This window comes from Bubalus kerabau, chromosome X, assembly GCF_029407905.1.
Source record: "Bubalus kerabau isolate K-KA32 ecotype Philippines breed swamp buffalo chromosome X, PCC_UOA_SB_1v2, whole genome shotgun sequence".
NCBI lineage: Eukaryota > Metazoa > Chordata > Mammalia > Artiodactyla > Bovidae > Bubalus > Bubalus kerabau.
This window is the reverse complement of record NC_073647.1, coordinates 45,195,496-45,213,605: the sequence shown is the minus strand read 5'-3', so window position 1 is coordinate 45,213,605 and position 18,110 is coordinate 45,195,496. Positions and strand designations below refer to the sequence as shown.

Below are 18,110 nucleotides of genomic sequence, written 5' to 3'. Positions count from 1 at the left end.
AGTTGGCTTCTGTATCTTGCCTATTGCAAATACTGCTGCTATGAACACTGGGGTACAGATATATTTTCAAATTAGTGTTTTCATTTTCTGCAAATATATTCCCAGGAGTGGAATTGCTGGGTCATATGGTAGTTCTGTTTTTAGTTTTTTGAGAAACCTCCATACTGTTTTCCACAGTGGCTACATCAATCTACATTCCCACTAACAGTGTACTAGTGTATAAGTGTTCCCTTTTCTCAACATCCTTACCAAGTCTATCCATCCTTTCCAAATTTATTATTTGGGATCTTTTTGACGACAGCCATTATAACTCATGTGAAGTGATATTTTATTGTGGTTTTGATTTGCATTTCTCTGACGATTAGTAATATTGGGCATCTTTTCAGGTGACTAATTATTGAACATTTATATGTCTTTGGGGAAATGTCTATTCAGGTCTTCTCTATATTTTTAAATCAAGTCTCTTAGTTGGTTTCCTTTGCTGTGCAAAATTTTTTGTTTAATTAGGTCCTACGTGTTTATTTATCTTTTTGTTTCCTTTGCTTAAAGGGACAATCCAAAAATATATTGCTATCTCTTATGTCAAAGACTGCTCTACGTATGTTTTCTTCTAGGAGTTTTATGATTTCCAGTCTTACATTTAGGTCTTTAGTCCATTTTGAGTTTATTTTTGTATATAGTGTGAAGGAGTGTTCTGATTTAATGTTTTGACATGTAGCTGCCAGTTTTCACAGCACCACTTATTGAAGAGGCTATCTTTTTTCCACTGTATATTCTTGTCTCCTTTGTCATATATTAATTTGCCATAGGTGCATGAGTTTATTTTTGTGCTTTCTATACTGCTCCATTGATCTATATTTCTATTTTTGTGTGGTATCATACTGTTTTGATTACTGGAGCTTTGTAATACAATCTGAAGTCAGAGAGCATGATGCCTCAAGCTTTGTGTTTTTTTTTCTCAAGATTGCTTTAGCTCTTCAGGATCTTTTGTGCTTCCACACAAATTTTAGGACTATTTGTTCTAGTTCTGTGAAAAATGGCATGGGTATTTTGTTAGGGATTGTGTTAAATCTGTGAATTTCTTTGAACAATGCGGACATTTTAACAATATTAACTTTTCTAGTCCATAAATATTGGCTACATTTCTATTTGTATGATCTTCCATTTCCTTCATTAATGATTTATAGTTTTCAGAATAAGATCCTTCACTTCCTTGGTTAAATTTATTCCTTCATATTTTATTCTTTTTGATATAAATGGGATTGTTTATTTGCCTTTCTATGATAGTTTCTTAGTGGTGTATAGAACAGCAACAGATTTCTGTATATTAATCTTGAATCCTACAACTTTGCTGAATTAATTTATTAGTTCTAATACTTTTCTGGTGGTGACTAGCATTTTCTATATATAGTATTATGTCATTTGTAAATAGTGACCATTTTATCTCTTTCCTTCTAATGTGGATGCCATTTTTTTTTCTTCTCTGATTGCTGTGAATAGGACTTCCAATATTATGTTAAATAAAGATGGTGAGATTGGGCATCCTTGTCTTATTCCCTGATTTTAGAGGAAAAGCTTTCAGCTTTTTACCATTGGCTATAACATTAGTTGTGGGTTTGTCCTAGATGGCTTTTATTATTTTGAGGTATGTTGCCTCTATGCTCACTTTCTGGAGAGTTTTTATTATGAATAGGTGTTGAATTTTGTAAAATTTTTCTGCATCTATTGATATGATCATGTGGCTTTTGTCTTCTTTTTGTTAATGAGGTGTACCACATTGATTGATTTGTGGATACTGAACCATGATTGCATCCTAGAATAATTTGCACTTGACCATGGTATATAGTTCTTTTTTGCATATTGCTAGATTTGGTTTGATAATATTTTATTGAAGATTTTTATATCTATAAAAATCAGAGATATTGGCCTATAATTTTCTGTTTTGTAGTGTCTTTGTCTAATTGGATATCATGGTAATAATGGCCTTGTAGAATGAATTTGGGGATGTTTTCTACTCTTCAATGTTTTGGAATAGTTGAGAAGGATAGGTATTAATTCTTCTTTATATATTTGGTAGAATTTCCCTGTGAGACTGTCTAGTCCTGGACTTTTGTTTTTTGAGAGTTTTTTGATTACTGATTTAATTTCCTACTAGTGACCAGTCTGTTCAGAGTATCTGTTTCTTCCTGACTCAGTTTTGGAAGAGTTTATGTTTCTAGGAATTTATGTATTTCATCTAGGTTGTCCAATTTGTTGGCATATAACTGCTCATACTATTCTCTTATGATTTTCTGTGTTTCTGTGATAGTCATTGTAATTTCCCCTCTTTCATTTTTTAATTTGTTTATTTGGGTCTCCCTCTCTTTTAATGAGTGTGGCTTAAAGTCTTAGCAATTTCATTTATCTTTTCAAAAAAGTCAGCTCTTGCCTTCATTGATCTTTTCCATTGTTGTGGGGGTTTTTTTGGTCTCTACTTAACTTATTTCTCCTCTAATCTTTATAATTTCCTTCCTTCTGCTGACTCTTGGTTTTCTTTGCCCTTTTTCTAATTCCTTTAGATGGTAGGTTAGGTTGTGTATTTGAGAGTTTTCTTGATTCCTGATACAGGCTTTTTTTGCCATAAATGTCCCTCTTAGTATTTGCTGCATCCCATGGATTTTTGAATCAGTTCAGTTCAGTTTAGTCGCTCAGTCGTGTCCGACTCTTTGTAACCTCATGGACTGTAGCACAACAGGCCTCCCTGTCCATCACCAACTCCTGGAGTTTACTCAAACTCATGTCCATTGAGTCAGTGATGCCATCCAACCATCTCATCCTCTGTCGTCCCTTTCTCCTCCTGCCTTCAATCTTCCCCAGCATCAGGGTCTTTTCAAATGAGTCAGCTCTTCACATCAGGTGGCCAAACTATTGGAGTTTCAGCTTCAACATCAGTCCTTCCAATGTACATTCGGGACTGATTTCCTTTAGGATGGACCTCCTTGCAGTCCAAGGGACTCTCAAGAGTCTTCTCCAACACCACAATTCAAAAGCATCAATTCTTCAGTGCTCAGGTTTCCTTAGAGTCCAACTCTCACATCCATACATGATACTGGAAAAACCATAGCTTTGACTAGACAGACCTTTGTTGGCAAAGTAATGTCTCTGCTTTTTAATATGCTGTCTAGGTTGGTCATAACTTTTATTCCAAGGAGTAAGTGTCTTTTAATTTCATGGCTGCAGTCACCATCGGCAGTGATTCTGGAGCCCCCCAAAATAAAGTCTGCCACTGTTTCCACTGTTTCTCCATCTATTTGCCATGAAGTGATGTGACTGGATGCCATGATCTTTGTTTTCTGAATGTTGAGCTTTAAGCCAGCTTCTTCACACTCCTCTTTCACTTTCATCAAGAGACTCTTTAATCCTTCACTTTCTGCCATAAGGGTGGTGTCTGCATATCTGAGGTTACTGACATTTCTTCTGGAAATCTTGATTCCAGCTTGTGCTTCATCCACCTCGTCGTTTTGCATGATGTACTCTGCATATAAGTTAAATAAGCAGGGTGATAATATGCAACCTAGATGTACTCCTTTCCTAATGTTGAACCAGTTCATTGTTCCATGTCTGGATCTAACTGTTGCTTCTTGACCTGTATACAGGTTTCTCAGGATGCAGGTAAGGTGATCTGTTTATTCCCATCTTTTTAAGAATTTCCCACAGTTTTTTGTGATCCACACAGTCAAAGGCTTTAGTATACTCAATGAAGCAGAAGTAGATATTTTTCTGGAATTCCCTTGCTTTCTCTGCAATCCAGTGGATGTTGGCAATAGTGTCCAGAGTAAACTATTAATAATTATTCAACAAGTACTTAATACAAGCATGGATAAATGTAATTCATTTCAAGACAGACCACATATTAAAAAGTCTTTTGGGATGAGAGTTGTATTTCAATCTCATATGAGTTTACTATCAAAGATAATCATTTTCTTTTCCCTTCCGTTTTCCTTGTTGACTTTTTTTTTTTTTTTTTTTTTTTTTGCCTTAGATGCCTATACAACAGCTGAAGTCATTTATTCTTGGACTCTTGGGAAGAACAAATCTGTGGAAGTGGCGCAAGATGGCTCTCGACTGAATCAATATGACCTGCTGGGCCATGTTGTTGGGACAGAAATAATCCGGTCTAGTACAGGTATTTATTTATTTAACAAATATTTTGTAACCTGTAGCACATATCCATCACTGTTTTAAATGCTTATAATAACTTATGATAAGAAAACATTCTTGTGATGTAGGTAGCATTAGTTTAAGGAAACTGAGGCATGCAGATATTTAGTAATTTGTTCTGTCACAGTTATTTAATGTCAGAGCCAAGAGCTGAACTCAGGCAGACTGGCTTCCAAGACCATGCTTTTAACTGTGATGCCCTGCTGTCTCCTGGTGAGTTGAAAGATCAAGGTCTTTAAGGCTAGCCTGTGATAAAAGAGAAAGCAAAGGGAAGCCACAATGTTGGGAGAGCTAAACTTTGACCTAAAGTTTTCATGAAAATATTGCTTAACTCCACCAATACAGAGGTGGCAAGAACACAGCCAGGAGGTCCAGGAATGAGCCATGGAATTATTTTCTTAAGTGAATCTCCCATTTCAGAAACAAGTGTGTCTGGCAAACATTGCCAGGGCCTCTCAATGGCTCTTCCTGGGATATTGATAAATGGAACTTAGAGACTTGTTCTGTAGCCTTCAGTTCAATTCAGTTCAGTTCAGTCGCTCAGTCGTGTCCAACTCTTTGCGACCCCATGAATTGGAGCACGCCAGGTCTCCCTGTCCATCACCAACTACCGGAGTTCACTCAGACTCACGTCCATCGAGTCAGTGATGCTATCCAGCCATCTCATCCTCTGTCGTCCCCTTCTCCTCCTGCCCCCAATCCCTCGCAGCATCAGAGTCTTTTCCAATGAGTCAACTCTTCGCATGAGGTGGCCAAAGTACTGGAGTTTCAGCTTTAGCATCATTCCTTCCAAAGAAATCCCAGGGCTGATCTCCTTCAGAATGGACTGGTTGGATCTCCTTGCAGTCCAAGGGACTCTCAAGAGTTTTCTCCAACACCACAGTTCAAGAGCATCAATTCTTTGGCACTCAGCCTTCTTCACAGTCCAACTCTCACATCCATACATGACCACTGGAAAAACCATAGCCTTGACTAGATGGACCTTTGTTGGCAAAGTAATGTCTCTGCTTTTGAATATGCTATCTAGGTTGGTCATAACTTTTCTTGCAAGGAGTAAGCGTCTTTTAATTTCATGGCTGCTGTCACCATCTGTAGTGATTTTGGAGCCCAGAAAAATAAAGTCTGACACTGTTTCCCCATCTATTTCCCATGAAGTGATGGGACCAGATGCCATGATCTTTGTTTTCTGAATGTTGAGCTTTAAGCCAACTTTTTCACTCTCCACTTTCACTTTCATCAAGAGGCCTTTTAGTTCCTCTTCACTTTCTGCCATAAGGGTGGTGTCATCTGCATATCTGAGGTTATTGATATTTCTCCTGGCAATCTTGATTCCAGCTTGTGCTTCTTCCAGCCCAGCATTTCTCATGATGTACTCTGCATAGAAATTAAATAAGCAGGGTGACAATATATATCCTTGACGTACTCCTTTTCCTATTTGGAACCAGTCTGTTGTTCCATGTCCAGTTCTAACTGTTGCTTCCTGACCTGCATACAGATTTCTCAAGAGGCAGGTCAGGTGGTCTGGTATTCCCATCTCTTTCAGAATTTTCCACAGTTTCCTGTGATCCACACAGTCAAAGGCTTTGGTATAGTCAATAAAGGAGAAATAGATGTTTTTCTGGAACTCTCTTGCTTTTTCTATGATCCAGTGGATGTCGGCAATTTGATCTCTGGTTCCTCTGCCTTTTCTAAAACCAGCTTGAACATCTGGAAGTTCACGGTTCACGTATTGCTGAAGACTGGCTTGGAGAATTTTGAGCATTACTTTACTAGCATGTGAGATGAGTGCAATTGTGCGATAGTTTGAGCATTCTTTGACATTGCCTTTCTTTGGGATTTGAATGAAAACTGACCTTTTCCAGTCCTGTGACCACTGTTGAGTTTTCCAAATTTGCTGGCATATTGAGTACAGCACTTTCACAGAATCACCTTTCAGGATTTGAAATAGCTCAACTGGAATTCCATCACCTCCACTAGCTTTGTTTGTAGTGATGCTTTCTAAGGCTTAAGTCATGTCTATTTAGAAACTTACCAGTTGTAGGAGCCTTAGGAAGGAGACACCCTGAATCCCAACTAACTTTAGGGTATTTGGCAAAATGGAGTATATCTTAGGAGCCCACATGTCTTACAGTACTTTTTACATGAAAGGGTGGGAACTTTCAACACTTGTCTCCATGGAAGTTACAAAGTAGGATACTCTTGTCCTTTTTTTCATTAGCTGGACACCGCTGTTCCATCTCCTTGTGGTGTTACAACATATCGGTGTTTTGTTCTCCCTCCATCCTCGGACCAGGGGAGGGAACCTAAAAAAAGCAGTATTTGAAAAGAATTAAAGGACAACAGGGGACTTCCCAGGTGGCTCAGTGGGTAAAGATCCTCCTGCAATGCAGGAGACACAGGAGACACTGGTTCAATTCCTGGGTCAGGAAGATCCCCTGGAGGAGGGCATATCAACCCACTCTAGTATTCTTGCTTGGAGAATGCTATGGAAAGAGGAGCTTGGTGGGCTACAGTCCATAGGGTCGCAAAGAATTGGACAAAACTGAAGTGACTGAGCATGCACGCATGCAAAAGACAACAGGATCTAGAGATTCAGAATTTGGTGTGGGAAAAGGCTATTCTTGAGAATGGTAACACTGAGGTTCAAAAGACCAGAGGTTTGTGAGAACATGACCTTTTGGAGAAGGTCAGTTGTTCTGTGAAGGTGGGAGGGAAGTCTCCGCCTGGCTAGTCTAGCTCTCCTGAAGCAGAGGGAGGGAGGAGGACCTTCACTGCCTGCATGTGCAAAGTGTACTTTCATTGTCCTACTGTGATGCTTTCATTTTTGGACAGAAGTTACCTCCTGCTCTAGGGTGCTCCTGCTGCTGCAACCAACCTCCTCTCTGAGATCAGTCGCCCCACTTCTTCCCACCACAGCCTGTGGGCAGAGAGTACCCAGGCTCCTGATGAAGGCTCTGTGCATCCCAGCACAGCAAGGCAAGCCCCTAAAGACCAAGGGCATCCCAGGCACCCCAGAGGTCCACCCAGCAGAATGGAGCGAGTTCCTGGGGCTACAGCATCTGTTCATTCTCCTGACTTCTCCATCCCTCCTTGGTACTGCTCACCTGATATCACCTTTTGAGACCCATCATTAGCCATTTCAGCAGTCCCATCTTATTTCATTAAACCACTATTTGTTTAGCCTTTATCACATAGGCAATGCACGTTCATAATAGAAAAATTAGAAATATCAGAGAAGCAAAAAATGTAAATTAAAATATTCTTAAATTCCATCTAGAAAAAACTTTTTAGAGGAATTTAGTGCATTAACTGATCATTATACAGCTTGGTGCGTAACCTTTAAGAAGGTTCTGTTTGCATTTTTAATCATAAATATATCTTTATATTAATGGGACCATAATATTGATACTGTCTTACAAGCTGTTTTTTATGTAATTTTATATTGTAGGCTTGTTTTCTTGTCACTAAGTACACAATTCAAGTAAAATGTACACACAAGCTAGTAATATTTTTTTTCAGATATAATTGACATATTAGTTTCAAATGTACAGCATAATGATTCAATATTTGTCTGTGCTGTGAAATGATCACCACAGCAAGTCTAGTTAATATCCATCACCATACATAGTTACAGAATTTTTTCTTACGCTGAGAACTTCTAAGATATACTCTCAATAACTTTTACATATGCAGTAGAGTATTTATAGTAGTAGTAATTATAGTCTCCATGATGAACATAACACCCTAAAGACTTACTTATTTTATAACTGGAAGTTTGTACCTTCTGATTCCCTTCACCCATTTCGCCTAACACCTACCCTTGGGTTCTGGCAACCACTAATCTAATCTTTGTATCCATGAGCTTGATTTTTTTGTTTTGTTTTTTGGGTTCCACATATAAGTGAGATACAATATTTGTCTTTCTCTGTCTGACTTGTTTCACTTAGCATAATGTACCCAAGGTCATTGCATGTTGTCTCAAATGGCAAAAATTTCCTTCTTTTTGTGGCTGAATAATATTCCATTGTATCTCTATATATCACATCTTCTTTATCCATTCATCCATGGATGGAAACTTAGGTTGCTTCCGTGTCTTGGCTATTGTAAATAATGCTGCAGTGAAGATGGGGGAGTATATATCTTTTTAAGTTAGCGTTCTTATTTTCTTCAGATCAGTAAGTGAAATTGCTGGATCATATGGTAGTTCCATTTTCAATTTTTTGAGGAAACTCAGTACTGTTTTCCATAGTGGCTGCACCAATCTACATTCCCACCAAGAGTGCATGAGGGTTACCATTTCCACACATCCTCACCAACATTTGTATTTTGTTGTTAGCTGTAAGTAGTTAGTAATAATATTTTAATAATCACAATAGACATATATTATTGATTACCTGTTTTAGTTACTCTAAAAAGAAAGTTAAAATGCCATCCTCTGAGGCCATAGCCAGCATTCTTGACAATGACAAATGTTGCTATCAGTGGGAAATGTAGCATTTCATTATGAAATTCAATGATATCTTCATCTTAATGGCTTCATACTTGTGGATCATAATTCATTTAACAAATTATTTATAATTATTTTCTATTTTAATGTTATAAACAACACTGCAAAGACCTTCTTTTTCCACATAGAATTTTCAGTTCAGTTCAGTCACTCAGTCATGTCAGACTCTTTGTGACCGCATGGACTGCAGCACACCAGGCCTCCGTGTCCATCACCAACTCCCGGAGTCTACCCAAACCCATGTCCATTGAGTCGGTGATGCCATCCAACCATCTCATCCTCTGTCATCCCCTTCTCCTCCTGCCTTCAATCTTTCCCAGCATCAGGGTCTTTTCAGATGAGTCAGCTCTTCGCATCATGTGGCCAAAGTATTGGAGTTTCAGCTTCAGCATCAGTCCTTCCAATGAACACCCAGGGCTGATCTCCTTTAGGATGGACTCGTTGGATCTCCTTGCAGTCCAAGGGACTCTCAAGAGTCTTCTCCAACACCACAGTTCAAAAGCATCAATTCTTCGGCGCTCAGTTTTCTTTATAGTCCAACTCTCACATCCATACATGACCACAGGAAAAACCATAGCCTTGACTGGATGGACCGTTATTGGCAGAGTAATGTCTCTGCTTTTTAATATGCTATCTAGGTTGGTTGTAACTTTCCTTCCAAGGAGCAGGCATCTTTTAATTTCATGGCTGCAATCACCATCTGCAGTGATTTTGCAGCCCAGAAAAATAAATCAGCCACTGTTTCCACTGTTTTGCCATCTATTTGCCATGAAGGTATGGGACCAGATGCCATGATCTTCGTTTTCTGAATGTTGAGCTTTAAGCCAACTTTTTCACTCTCCTCTTTCACTTTCATCAAGAGGCTCTTTAGTTCTTCATTTTCTGCCATATGGGTGGTGTCATCTGGATACCTGAGGTTATTGATATTTCTCCTGGCAATCTTGATTCCAGCTTGTGCTTTTTCCAGCCCAGCGTTTCTCATGATGTACTCTGCATAGAAGTTAAATAAGCAGGGTGACAATATACAGCCTTGATGTACTCCTTTTCCTATTTGGAACCTGTCTGTTGTTCTATGTCCAGTTCTAACTGTTGTTTTCTGACCTGCATACAGGTTTCTCAAGAAGCAGGTCATCTATTTCTGCTTTACTGACTATGCCAAAGCCTTTGACTGTGTGGATCACAATAAACTATGGAAAATTCTGAAAGAGATGGGAATATCATACCACCTGACCTGCCACAGAATTTTGTTCCTATGTAATTACCTGCCTAGGATCAAAACAGAATATTGAGATTGCTATTTCAGAAAGTAGACACATTAAAAAAATTTTAATACATATTGAAAAATTGCCATTCTAAAAGGTTAAACAATTCATGCTCTCATTATCAGTGTATGAGCATGCCAGTTTCCCTTCACTCTTGGCAATGCAGATTTTATGGATTGAATTATGTGTCCCCAAAAGGTATTACCCCCAGTACCTCTGAATATGACCTTATTTGCAAATAGGGTTATTTCAGATACTAGATTATAGTCACCAATTAGTTTTGAAAACATGATATAGAGTACATCAGTGAAGAGGTGATTTAATATGTTAAAATTCATTTGTAAAATCCAATAATATGCAGGTGTAAGAAGGAATGAGGAAGTTCTATGGGAATATCTACAAGATATATCATTGAGTGTAAAAAGCAAATACAAAACTATAAAAGACTATAGGATATATATTAGTATGTGGGCTTCCCTGATGGCTCAGAGGTTAAAGCGTCTGCCTCCAATGCTGGAGACCTGGGTTCGATCCCTGGGTCGGGAAGAATCCCCTGGAGAAGGAAATGGTAACCCACTGCAGTATTCTTGCCTGGAGAATCCCATGGACAGAGAAGCCTGGTAGGCTACAGTCCATGGGGTCGCAAAGAGTTGGACATGACTGAGCAACTTCACTTTCACTTTACACTGGATTTTCATTGCTTTGTATGGGCTTTCTCTAGGTGTGGAGAGCAGGGGCTGCTCTTTGTTGTGTTATATGGGCTTCTCCTTGTGGTGGCTTCTCTTATTATCATCACAGTCTCTAGGTGTGCAGGCTTCAGTAGTTGCAGCACATGGGCTCAGTAGTTGAAGCCCACAGGCTCAGTAGTTGTGGCTCACAGGCTCTAGAGCACCGACTCAGTAGTGGCACATGGCTTAGTTGCTCCATGGCATGTGGAATGTTCCTGGACCAGAGAGAGAAACCATGTCCCCTGATTTGCCAGGCGGGTTCTTATCCACAGTACCACCATGAAAGTCCAACATGCAGTAATTCTAAGTCGAGGACCCTTCTTTGTTCCAAAGTCAAGCATGAATTAAATAAATAACTTAAATTTCTCAAACTCTCTGGCCAGTTCTTCACACTGCTCCCTACTTCCGCCCTGATTTCATTTTCCCTTGTTTGCAACTTTTACATTAATTTTCTAAGAGGAACATTTGAATGTATGATCTTAGTTTTGCATCTTTCCTAGAAATTTGAAATTTGTTTTTATTACTATTATTGTGTATATTATTTATTTAGACATGGAACATAGGTAAGTGAAGATAAATTAGAAAATAAGAGCAGTGCAGCAGGTGTTTTGACCAATTCATAGACACCATTTTGTGGTTGGGGCACCAAAACACCACAATTGCTTAGCCAGAGAGATAGTTAAGCCCTGAGGTCACCATTTTGGCATGGGAGGCCACTGACACCAAAGGGCATGTCCAGTTTGTGGACAGGGGCGCCAAAACCCCACTACTGCATAGCTACAGAGGCGATCAACTGCTGAGGTCGCCATTTTGTTGCAGTGTGGCAACAGACACCAGGGGACGTGGCCTTTTTTCCTGGCTGGTTGCTGCTGATAGAGGGATCTGCTGGAGTTTCGCTGTTGGCAGTGAGCTTCACTGTTGGGTGGAGCCTCTGTGTGTACTAGTCTGTTTGCCAGAGCTAGGGGTAGCGCTCAGAGGTTGGGTTCTCTCAGAGGCTGCTCTCAAAGGTTGGGTTCCCTTGCAGGTGAGATTAGACTGCTGACTGTACTTTTGACGAGGAGATGTTACTGGCAGGGGTCCTAGTACCACCTCCAAGGTTTGCGCACTGTTGGCTGTAAGTTATACTACATCCCCTTGTGCAAGCTGACCTGAAATGATCTGGTCTTGCAGTTCCCAGAGCCTTCCCATGACACATGGCAGAAGTGGGCCTCTAGGGAATGACCAGGAAAGCTCTGTATCTGCCTTGGGTTCTCATTTCCCCACTGGAGAAACCATAGATTCAAAGGTACCCTCTTAGGTGCTGCAACTGAGCTGGCCTGGGGGAGGGAAGAAAGCAAAAACTGATACCACTTCTGTTATCCTTCTAATGTGGCTTTTCTTGCTTTTCATGCCAGGGATTGGTGGGAGGGAGTGCTGCTTCAGCTTTATTTCTTGGATCTGGGCTTTTCACAGATGTGTTATTTTCCGTGGTTAGCTGCTAAACCATATTTTTATGACAGGGTTCTAAAGCCGGGACTGTCATATTCCACCACCTTACTGATCTTAAGTCACCCTCTTTGCTTCTTTGGAAGAGAGACAATTTCTCTGAAAGAAATTGAAAGAAAGAATAGAAAATGAGAATATATTTAAAAAAATATATTCAGTTATATAAAATAATGGCTAATTTGGTAAGTTTTTGAAAAGCCCACTTGCTTTCATTTCAGCTCTACACAGTATAACTTATATAAAATCTATAATATGTATTATTTATGAATGTTAAGTATTTTACATGATCAAATGTAGGATTAACAGACAGGAAGGAATTTAGAGATATGAGACTAACATGCAGAAGGAGGAAATTCCCCAAGCTAGTCAAAATCCAACTGTTGTTAAAAATAAATCTTCAGTGCTTCCCCAGCTGAGAGAAAGAGTGAACAGAGTACAGGGAAAGAAAGCAATAGAAATGTATACAGATAGGAGAGAGGGAGAGAATAAGGAGAGAGTGGGAGGGGGTAGGGAACAAAGAAATAAAAAGGTTGAAAAAGAGGCAGAGAGAAAGAAAAGAAACTCCAATGTTATACTGAAGAAATTCTATAATTTGGTATGAAAATTCTTTGCTAAATTAAAAATAAGCATACTTATATTTTTCATGATCACATAAATGAGCTAGAAAGTGAACACACACACAGTATGGATTGTGTATTGAGCTTTGGCTGACCAGATGGTTCTTTCTGGGCTTAGGTACAAGGGAGTGGGTGAGGTAGGAAAGTGGGAAATTACCTCATTTGGGAGACATGCTGAAATTAAATGGGGGTGGAGAGACAGAGAGGTGAAAAATAAGAAGCCTAACAAGAAAGGTAGAAATAATCAGATTGCATAGACATTTGGAGGCTCTTTGGAGACATTTGGATTTTACTCTTTGAGAGATGGGAAACTTGGAGAGTCTTAAGCAAAAGAGAGACTGAGTCTGACTTACATTTTAATAGATTCATTTTGGCTGCAACTCTGAGAATACATTTAAGGGGACAAGTACATAAGCAAGTCAAGTTAGAAAGCTATTACAGACTCGAAGAAAGAGATGATGGTAGCTTAGTTCAGAATGGTAACAGCAGAAGTGGTGGGAAGTGGTCAAATTATAAATATTAATATATTTTGAAGAAAGAACTATCAATGTATCTGAATCTGTGTCTACATTTGTGCATGCACACATAGAAACATGCATGAGGGAGGAAGAGGGAGCAATCGATGATGTTAAAGATTTTGAAGCATTTTGATCCATGCTTCTGAGAGTTACCATTTACTGAAATAGGAAATCTGTTGGAGGAGATGTTTTGGAGGGCATAGGAAATGGAGAGAATAAGAGTAAGATTTGGACATATTAGGTCAAGATACCTATTAGGTCCCCAAATGGTGATGTCTAATGGGTAATGAAATATATAGGTGTAGAGCATTATCAGTTCAGTCGCTGAGTCATGTCTGACTCTTTGTGACCCCATGGACTGCAGCACACAGGCTTCCCTGTCCATCACCAACTCCCGGAGCTCGCTCAAACTCATGTCCATTGAGTCAATGATGCCATCCAACCATCTCATCCTCTGTCGTCTCCTTCTCCTCCTGCCTTCAATTTTTCCCAGCATCAGGGTCTTTTCCAGTGAGTCAGTTCTTTGCAGCAGGTGGCCAAAGTATTGGAGTTTCAGCTTCAGCATCCGTCCTTCCAATGAACATTCAGGAATGATTTCCTTTAGAGTGGACTGGTTGGATCTCCTTGCAGTCCAAGGGACTCTCAAGAGTTTTCTCCAACACCACAATTCAAAAGCATCAATTCTTCAGTGCTCAGTTTTCTTTATAGTCCAACTCTCACATCCATACATGACCACTGGAAAAACCATAGCTTTGACTAGACAGACCTTTGCTGGCAAAGTAATGTCTTTGCTCTTTAATATGCTGTCTAGGTTGGTTATAACTTTTCTTCCAAGGAGCAAGCCTCTTTTAATTTCATGGCTACAGTCACCATCTGCAGTGATTTTGGAGCCCCCCAAAATAAAGTCTGTCTTCCCTCTGTTCAAATTTGGGCTCCTTTTATACAGAAGATGGGGAGGAGCTCACTGTGGCACCAACCCATGGCTCAGCAGGACCACTAATGTTGGCCGGTTGACAGTTGCTCACTAACAGTGGCTTGCTTGGGGGAGGGACCCACTGCAGTGCTGACCAAGAGCTGAGTGGGGCTGCTGTAGCCTGCACCTGCCCAGCCCATATTACATTTCCCCACTGTCAGTGTCCATTCCACAGTCTGTAGGAAAAGGGGTGATGATATTTCTGGCTATCTCTCACTGAAAAGGGGAGACGCGGGAGTGATTGTGAAATGGAATTGATCAGCGTCAGGTTGGGAATATTTCTTAAAATTTTTGGTAAGCAATACAATTCTCTTTATCCTCAACTATTTGAACCTGATGACATTCCTTCTACAATCAGATTTTAATCTCAACACATAAACTTTCTGAAGAGCAACCTTAACCCTTCTAAGGGTTCATAAACCCATTGCTCTCTGGCTTCTCAGGAGTTGAGTCATTTTCTAATGACAGTGGGGCTACTTTAAGCAGTGTGATATATCCATGGCTTTACTTCAGCTAACTTGACAGACGAATGTATGGTGAATAATACCATGTGTGGTCTCATCCACCTTGCAGTCAGCTGGTGCTGTGGCCGCTGTTCTCTCCATGTTTTAAGGAGGATTCCATCTCCGAGTGGGAAAGGATGTAAGGCTATTTCCATTTCCATTGGATAGGCAGACCTGCTGGAAGCAAACACATGAACAGTTACAACTGTGAGATCTTTCACAGCATTTATAGATTCTCACACCTGGGCAGAAACCTGGAATGGCAAACTATAGAAGATTTCAAAATGGCTTAAATTAAGCCTGTTTCTGGGAGCCACTCTGATCGGTAGCATGGCAGCTGGAAAGGCCTTGTTGTTTTTCAGTTGCTAACCTGTGTCCTACTATTTGCTACCGCAATGGACTGTAACTCACCAAGCTTTCCTGCCCTCCCAAGTTTGCTCAAACTCATGTCCTTTGAGTCAGTGATGCCATCCAACCATCTCATCCTTTCTCTCTTCCTTCTCCTCCTGCCCTCAATCTTGCCCAGCTTCAGGGTCTTTTCCAAAAATTCAGCTCTTTGCATCAGGTGGAAAAAGTACAGAGTTTCAGCTTCAGCATCAGTCATTCCAATGAATAGTCAGGGTTGATTTCCTTTAAGATTGACTGGTTGGATGTCCTTGCAGTCCAAGGGACTCTCAAAAGTCTTCTCCAACACCACAGTTCAAAAGCATCAATTCTTTGGCACTCAGCCTTCTTTATGGTCCAGCTCTCACAGCCATACATGACTACTGGAAAAACCATAGCTTTGACTCTATGGATCTTTGTCAGTAAAATGATTTCTCTGCTTTTTAATATGTTGTCAAGGTTTGTCATAGCTTTTCTTCCAAGGAGCAAGTGTCTTAATTTCATTGCTGCAGTTCACTGTCTGCAGTGATTTTGAAGCCCAAGAAAAGAAAATCTGCTACTGTTTCCACTTTTTCCCCATCTATTTGCCATGAAGTGATGGAATTGAATGTCATGATCTTTGTTTTTGGGATGTTGAGTTTTAAACCAGTTTTTTTCACTCTCCTGTTTCACTTTCATCAAGAGGCTCTTTAGTTCTTCTTTGCTTTCTGCCATAAGGGTGCTGTCATCTGCATATCTGAGGTTATTGATGTTTCTCCCGGCAGTCCTGATTCCAGCTTGTGCTTCGCCCAGCCAGCATTTCGCATAATGTAATCTGCATATAAGTTAAATAAGCAGAGTGATAATATACAGCCTTGTCATATTCCTTTCCCAATTTTGAACCAGTCTGTTGTTCCATCTCTGGTCCTAACTGTTGCTTCCTGACCTGTATACAGGTTTCTCAGGAGGCAGGTAAGGTGGTCTTCAATTCCCATCTCTTAATTTTCCACAGTTTGTTGTGATCCACACAGTCCAGCATAGTCAATGAAGCAGAAGTAAATGTTTTCCTGGAATTCTCTTCCTTTTTGTATGATTCAGGGGGTGTTGGCAATTTGATCTCTGGTTCCTCTGTCTTTCCTAAGTCCAGCTTATACATCTGGAAGTTCTCAGTTCACATACTGTTGAAGTCTAGTTTGAAGGATTTTGAGCATTACTTTGCTAGCGTGTGCTGCTACTGCTGCTAAGTCGCTTCAGTCATGTCCGACTATGTGTGACCCCATAGACGGCAGCCCACTAGGCTCCTCTGTCCCTGGGATTCTCCAGGCAAGAATACTGGAGTGGGTTGCCATTTCCTTCTCCAAGCTAGCGTGTAAGATGAGTGCAATTGTATGGTAGTTTGAACATTCATTGGCATTGCCTTTCGTTGGGATTGGAATGAAAACTGACATTTTCCGGTCCTATGTCCCCTGATGAGTTTTCCAAATTTGCTGACATATTGGGTGTGTCACTTTAACAGCATCATCTTTTAGGGTTTTGAATAGCTCAGGTGGAATTCGATCACCTGCACTAGCTTTGCTCATAGTGATGCTTCCTAATGCTCGTAATAATGCTTCCTAAGGCCCATGTGAGTTCACACTACAGGATATCTGGCTCTAAGTGAGTGACCACACCATCATAGTTATCTGGGTCATTAAGATCTTTTTTATACAGTTCTTCTGTATATTCTTGCCACCTCTTCTTAATCTCTTCTGCTTCTGTAGATCCTTACCATTTCTATCCATTATTGTGCCCATCTTTGCATGAAATGTTCCCTTGGTATCTCTAATTTTCTTGAAGAGCTCTCTAGTCTTTCCCATTCTATTGTTTCCCTCTATTTCTTTGCATTATTCACTTAAGAAGGCTTTCTTATCTCTTGTTGCTATTCTCTGGAACTCTGCATTCAGTTGGTTGTATCTTTCCCTTTCTCCTTTGCCACTTGCTTCTCGTCTTTTCTAAGCTATTTGTAAGGCCTCCTGAGATAACCATTTTGCCTTGCATTTCTTTTTTGGGGGGATGGTGTTGGTCACCTCCTCCTGTATAAGTGAGTTAATGTCTTGACATATTTTATCAATGCTCCTTTTTAATGTATGATTCAGTTTCTCAGTTTCTCATGTTGTTTCTGATCCCCAGGATGAATGTAACTTCAATCAGTTCAGTGTTTTAGACACTTGTTGGGTTATGCTAGAGACAAAAGCAGGCCTGTTATCACTTTGGAGGATATTAAGTAGTCCAAAGCAGGGAATAATTTCCTTAAGGAGGACTTTAACCACTTCAGAGGCTTTTTCTGTCTGGGTAGGATAGGCTTCCACCCATCCTTAAATGGTGTCCACACATACCAGCAGGTTCTGAAGTTTCCTACAATTTGAGGCATTTGAATAAAATCTATTTGCTAGACCTCAGTGGGGCAAGTTCCTTTGTTCTGGGTCCCCATCTGAGGCTGTCTGAAAGAGGTTTTGGGGTTAATTTTAGCACAAATCATACAATTCTGAGTGACTTGCTAGATGGTCCTTTGTAGGTGAGGTTCCATTATGTTTCCAAATCCACTGTAACTTGGCATCTGTCCCATAGTGGGTGCTGTCATGAATGTGTTGCTGCAGCACAGTGTCCAGGAGAGTGACAGGGATCAAAACAATTCTTCCTTGTGCATTACATTTCCAATCAGGTGAGTTATGGTCAAGAGTGAAACCCACTCATTGGCCCTCTCCTTGTCCTTTTCTGAATATGCTGGGTGGTATTTTGACAAGTCAGTCTGTGGAAGGGGTGACCTTATCATGGCTTGCTTTCTTTGCAGCTTGGTCAGCTAACCAATTCCCCTTTGTTATATGAGTCTCACCCTTATGGTGGCCTGGGCAGTGCTTTATGGCCACTTGTGAAGGCTTATGGACTGCTTCTAATAGTAACAGACTTTCAGGAGC

The 18,110-nt window shown here is 40.2% G+C and overlaps 1 protein-coding gene and 1 long non-coding RNA gene across 3 annotated transcripts in view; one reads left to right on the top strand and one right to left on the bottom strand.

The window, feature by feature from the left end:
- GABRA3 (gamma-aminobutyric acid type A receptor subunit alpha3) overlaps window positions 1–18,110 on the top strand; it is a 236,506-nt gene that overhangs the window by 190,444 nt on the left and 27,952 nt on the right. For both annotated transcript variants that reach the window (XM_055563543.1, XM_055563544.1), the window contains exon 7: window positions 4,022–4,165. In XM_055563543.1, the coding sequence (XP_055419518.1) occupies window positions 4,022–4,165 (144 nt within the window). The remainder of the gene's footprint in view (window positions 1–4,021; window positions 4,166–18,110) is intronic.
- Window positions 14,258–18,110, bottom strand: part of LOC129638840 (uncharacterized) — a 78,937-nt gene continuing 75,084 nt past the window's right edge. Inside the window, exon 3 of the long non-coding RNA XR_008708053.1 lies at window positions 14,258–14,967. This is a non-coding gene — a long non-coding RNA (uncharacterized LOC129638840). The remainder of the gene's footprint in view (window positions 14,968–18,110) is intronic.